Below are 5,998 nucleotides of genomic sequence, written 5' to 3' on the forward strand. Positions count from 1 at the left end.
GGATGGAATTCAAGGATATATATGAAGTGTACCATCAGGATGCCCTTGATGTCTCTCTCATCAGCGCCTGGGTTCTATAAGTGCCTATTTATCAATATGTAAATTTTGACTCAAAATCATTATTTTTTGTGTGTGCGTCGCCCTACTAACTTTATCTTCCATTTTATGTAGGATGCTAATTCAGAGGTGCTGCAGAGAATCGTACTTCAATGCTGACTTCATGGATCCATTGCTCGTTAATCAAAAGCAGATATGGGATAAACCGAAGCAAATATTGGAGGCAATATACAATTTTTTGGAGAAACAAAATTACAAGCTACCATACATCTTTAAGTAAGTATGGGTACCGTCTATTTTCATTTTCTTTTTTCTTACCTAATTAATGTTAGTTAGCTCTAATATGAACATTTATGTATGCAGTTTCCACTAGATTCTCCTAATAGTTATGATTGATAAAAGCCACGTTATTGTGTTCGATTGACCGAGGAAACCACCGGCGGAGTACCAAGACATTCAAGACATGCTAAACTCGTAATAATTCTGGACCTTTATCTCTATGCAAAAGTTTGTTTCCTAAATTTTCACTTCACACTATATCATTCATTATTTTAATCCACAACGCATGGAAACGATTCCTTAAGACTCACCATGGTGAATTCAAAGAAAAACTTACATTCAATACAAAGTTCCCGGTACATATGAAGTTTGCACATTTTATACATTCTATAACACGAATATTTCATAACTTGTTTTTTTCCACTAAAGTGCTTGAGATAGGAACAAGGCAATAATTTATGTGGATACTATGTCTATGAGCACGTGAACAGTTTCGTGCATGGCAAGGTGCTGTCGTCGCATGATCTAGATGTACGTAGAATAAAACTATTAATAATTAATTATTTTCTAGCTCCTTATATTTAATTGTTTGTGTAACATTCACATATTTTCTAAATTACAGATGTGGCACATTCAAGAAAGTTGCTTGGAGAAGGAGAGGATTTTGGCAATATGTGAAGGTCTCATATGATTCTTAGTGGACGAGGTGATAAATTCCACGGGAGAATTTTATTATGATGGATGTTCTATAGCTGCACTGAGCAACACCACGACGGGAGGATCCTAGGATTGAAGAGGACAAATTATTGTATATATAGTAATTATATAAATACTAGTTTGATATGTATAATATACACGTACCCCCTTTAGTCCCGGTTGGTAAAATTGTGCCTGCATGGCGGCCCCTTTTAGTCTCAATTAAATGATCTGGGACTAGAGGACTCCCTTTTTATCTAAAAACTTAGTCCCGGTTGGATTTTCGGGATCCATGGCCCTACCCAACCAAGACTAAAGCCGCGTTTTCCACTAGTGAGTCGGTGCATATCCGTTTACTAACGACGTAGATGTAGTCGACGTCGTCGAAGTAGTCGATGGCGAGGACGATGGCGAGATCACTGGCACCGAGTTTGATAGAGACTCCTGTGGTCGACCAAGAGCGGTCGTGATGATAACGTGTTGTAAAATACATCGGCGGCGGTTGGATCTTCTCCATGTCACATCTCTTACAACAAGCAGAACAACACAAGAAAGCTGACAAGACACAAGTAAGAGGAACTATTCTTTATTCTCTAAATATCGATAAATTTACAACGAAGATCTCCCTCGTATATATACTTCGAACTATATATGCCTAGAGTTTTGGTAAGAGCCCACAAGCAATGAGACCATGATTAGGATTTCTAGTCTTCCTTTCCTTCTACATTCTATAGTCCGGTTTACAACAGTGCCAAGCCAAGCTGTGTATGTAGCCCCCCATCAAACCACTTCATAGCGTCCAAGTTCATATCCTCACCTGCCCAGGATGCATATACAAGGGAGGCCTCTCCTGCGTGTGAGTGGAAAAAACCGCACGCATGTTCCTATCTACTATTGATTCTTCATTGCATTCCCATCCCAAGCTTCTACCCGCACAGAAATTTGGAAGAGGAGACCTCCAGAGCTATGACATCTGCACGGCGAACATAAGGGTTTTGGGAAGCGCAAAGTGCGATTACTCGCTGATCATCTACGTCCAAGCTTTTTCCTGGAGCGCAAAGTGCGATTACTCGCTGATATCTACGTCCACGCTTGTTCCTGGAGGACACGTTCTGTACTGCGGACACATCATGCATCAAGTTTGATCAACTACATAGAACAACTACAATCAAAATGTCGACTAATTCACAAAACGACAAAACTGGTGCCTCCGATCCTGAGCCTGAATTTGTGTACATCATGTTTGTTTTTCATGTTTATTTATTGCAAATACAACATGAACTTCTGTAAGGTCATCACTAGAACACTCATGTAGATCTTCATGATTTACATTGAATATTTTGAAATTAAAGTATACCTTTATTTGCCTAAATTTCTAACAACTAAGGTCCTGCAAGCTCAAATGGGTGACTCAGTTTATCAATCACAACTGGACGGAATGCAAAAGGATACTATCAGATGTTTCGTTAGAACATATGACACTGATGTGAAAGGACCCATAACAGACTAGCAACTGTGGCAAATTCTAAAAACCAGATTACGGACAAGCCCGGCTATATGGGCTGGGCTTATGATCGATAAAAGTAACCCAGAGGGAATATGGTACTAGTAGATCACAATAGGAGAGAAAATTAAGGGTACAATGTCTTGTCTTTAAGATTTTTCGAAATACTATAGGTGGCAGAGTTTAGAATTGAGTATTTCTGGACATGGACTAGGTAATTTAGATGCATATTTGAGACATTACTATAGGTTCTTCGCAATTAATTATGAAAGAGATAGATAATTTAAATGCAAATTTAGAGGGTTAGTTTAGATCAATGTTTTATAGTGGCATATTTGGGAAATCTAGATGATGAGTAGGGGGTTCATTCAGGTTATTTCTCATAGTGACAAAGTTGGATAATTTAGATATAGATTTTTTGCCCGAAGAATTTAGATATTGATTTAGATGGCTATTAGTTTAGACTAATTTTTATAATGACACTAGTTGGTAGATTTTTAAGATACAAAATAGATCCAATGGCAATTGTAATCAATAATAATTAGACGCTAATGAATTACTGTTCCTTATTTCAGGAAAATTTCTAGGATGGATCATATGGCTATTGTAATCATTAATGATTAGAATTTACTAAATTTATGGCCGGATGTTTCAGATTTTGTATGCAATATTGATTAGAGTCTGGAGTACTAAAAAATTGATGGCAGGATGTTTCAGATTTTTGGAAAAATCTTTAGGATTTTTTCCAGCACATCTTTTGAGGATTAATGTTAAGACTTCAAAATGATTCTCTAATTACTTATAATAAGATGATTCTTAGATATTACTGGTCATGTAACAGTTTTTAAAATTTACCTCTTTAGTGCCTCTATAGATGTGGAATTGCAAAAGCTCCCCCATAAGTCACTTGGAGTTTGACATGACCTATCTGTTTTGTTGCAAAGTCCCACCACCTACTCAGTTCTATTACGAAAAGCCCCCGTGCACACAAGTGTAACTGAATCAATATGTTTTCGTCAATATAGAGCTACCGTGCATAAGAAAAGCTAGACTAGTCAAGCATGTTCAAGTGCTTGTATTAGACTTGTTCATCGTGTTGTATTGATTTTTTGACTTATTCATCGTGTTGTGTTGATTTTTTAAAGTGCAAATAGGAAAACTCAGTGCGCAACGTTTAAATCATCATCAACAATTATAGATGTGGAATCTCTAAAAGGTATTGACACTATGCTCCTACAAGTAACTAGTTTATGTAAAAACCATATTGACTGCTCACAATTTACGAAAACAGGTTGAATTGCTTAAACAAGTATAATGGGGGAGTATTTCCCAACAAAACTAAGTAGAAGTGGCATTTGCACAAAAAAAAACTTAAGAGGACAATGCCGTTTTTTGCTAGTTTACCTGGTTTAACCTTTACTGTTGAACCTTTGATCCACATGCATATTTGCAAAAATAAAATCTGTTTGTAATATCCTTGGCATCGCAACGGTCACTTCCTTCACAAATACAATATGTTGGGTTTCATTAATGTGAAATCTCATCAGGTTCATCAAAAACTGGAGAATCCAACTAGATCTTTGCTAATATGTAATCAAAGTAGAAGGTTAACCAGTAGGCAACGTGAAGGAGTGGCAGATTTTGCTGTAAACAGCTTGCTCATCGTCCAGGAGGATACCAGAGCAGATTCGCATGCAGCGGCCTAGAGTGAACTCATCAATAACTCAACGCCATACTTACACGTGTCAGAGCCAAGATCTGATGAGATCTTGCATTTTGATCTGGAACAAGGAACGAAATAATTGGCCGTATCAGACTTTAGATTCACATTTATTTTGACACATGCAGGAAAATCTTTCAGATTTGATACGAGGCAATCTTTTGCCCCTGGCTTCCCCTATAAAATGACGACCTGTGTTTCAGTGAAGCAGCACTGGAAGAGGCAGCGGAGTAGCAAGAAAGATACCTTCGCCACCTTAAGCAAAGGTTTGTACCACACTTCCTTCACTCTTTGTTCCTCATTTTTCTTGAACTAAAATTGGTCTAGATCTGCGTTGATTCCCTAATGCGTGCCGTTCACTTTGTTCGCAGTTTCCTGATGGCGTTCAAGAACCAAGGGTCTTCTCCAAGTGCTCTAGTCATTGAGGATATCAAAGTTGACTCTGTGGTTCTCCTGCGTATGCTGCAAAAGCTTAACTGCGAAGTTACTGTTGCTCGTAATGGGGAAGAAGCTGTTGACCTTTTCCTCCGAGGGAAAACATTTGACATTGTTTTCTCTGATCAGGACATGCCTGTAATGACGGGTCCTGAGGTACTTTAATTACTTGCTCAATATGTGTTTCTGTTAACATTTCTCTGAACATCCCCAAATTTCTACCATGGACGACCTTTTTATAATAAACTTAACTAACACTTTGCTGACGAAAATTTCCCGGGTGATTTGCTAGGCTGTGGCCAAGATACGTGCCATGGGAGCTACTGAGGTGAAGATCGTTGGGATCTCAGCAGATTTTGGTGGCATGGAGGCGTTCATGCAAGCTGGTGCTGATGTGTTTGTGCCCAAACCCATGAAGCTTCAGACTCTCGAGTCTTTGATCCAGGATGTCATCCGCAAGAAGAACATGAGCGGCTAACTTTGTTTCAGTAACTGATGCAAAATGCAGCTCATGATAGATAAGGAGTTCGCGTTTTATGCTTTATGATTCTCGTACAACAAGATAAGGAGTTTGCAGTTATGCTTAGTTTGGGAGAAAACATCGTTTTAAGATAAATTTGGCTACCTTTAGTAATAGTTTTTGTTCCGAGATATAATCTCATACATTGTTTATTAGCTTATAAACTCCTCTTGTTGTTCTTATCTTATTTGTACTTTCACATACTCAATTTTACAGGATTGTGCTGAACTGCATTACCCTTTTTTAATCAATGCATTTTGCCGCTAGTATTATCATTCAATAATGAAATTTCACATACCCCCATCTATGTCAAAGTCACCATTGGTGTCTCGCTATTGACGGCACATCGCTTACCACTAAAATAATAGCGCCGATTAAATCGTGAAATAAATCCAAGAAATTGCAAGCATCAGTGCCGAGTCGGAGACTCGAACCCTGGTGGGCAGGTTCCAACACAAGGAACCATAACAGCTTGGCTACGCTTAGTTCATGGGTAAAAAAAAACTCTTTGACCACCTTAGATAAGTGATATGGTGCTACTGCAACCAAGTGTTGTAAAGCTGTTTTCTGCATTATAATGCATGAATGGAGTCAATGGATAACCGAGAAGATAAGCTTCGATGAAAAAGTGTTAAGTTTTCTTTCTAAAATATAATCATTGATGCAAAGCCACAATGATCAACAAGTAGCCACCTCTCCTAGCAGGATTATATTAGTGGCTTCATTTCTTTTCTTTTACCCAATAGTAAATTCCCAAACATATGTGACACAACAAGAGGCTGCGGAA

General features: G+C 38.2%; 1 protein-coding gene across 1 annotated transcript; it reads left to right on the forward strand.

Annotated features, from left to right (window-relative positions):
• Positions 1 to 4,394: 4,394 nt before the first annotated feature.
• LOC117865390 (two-component response regulator ORR42) lies at positions 4,395 to 5,444 on the forward strand. The gene is made up of 3 exons (XM_034749580.2): positions 4,395 to 4,522; positions 4,628 to 4,847; positions 4,984 to 5,444. Exons 2-3 carry the CDS (start codon positions 4,635 to 4,637, stop codon positions 5,167 to 5,169), a joined length of 399 nt encoding a protein of 132 aa, XP_034605471.1. The 5' UTR covers positions 4,395 to 4,522; positions 4,628 to 4,634; the 3' UTR covers positions 5,170 to 5,444.
• Positions 5,445 to 5,998: the final 554 nt, after the last annotated feature.

Source organism: Setaria viridis, chromosome 7, assembly GCF_005286985.2.
Source record: "Setaria viridis chromosome 7, Setaria_viridis_v4.0, whole genome shotgun sequence".
NCBI lineage: Eukaryota > Viridiplantae > Streptophyta > Magnoliopsida > Poales > Poaceae > Setaria > Setaria viridis.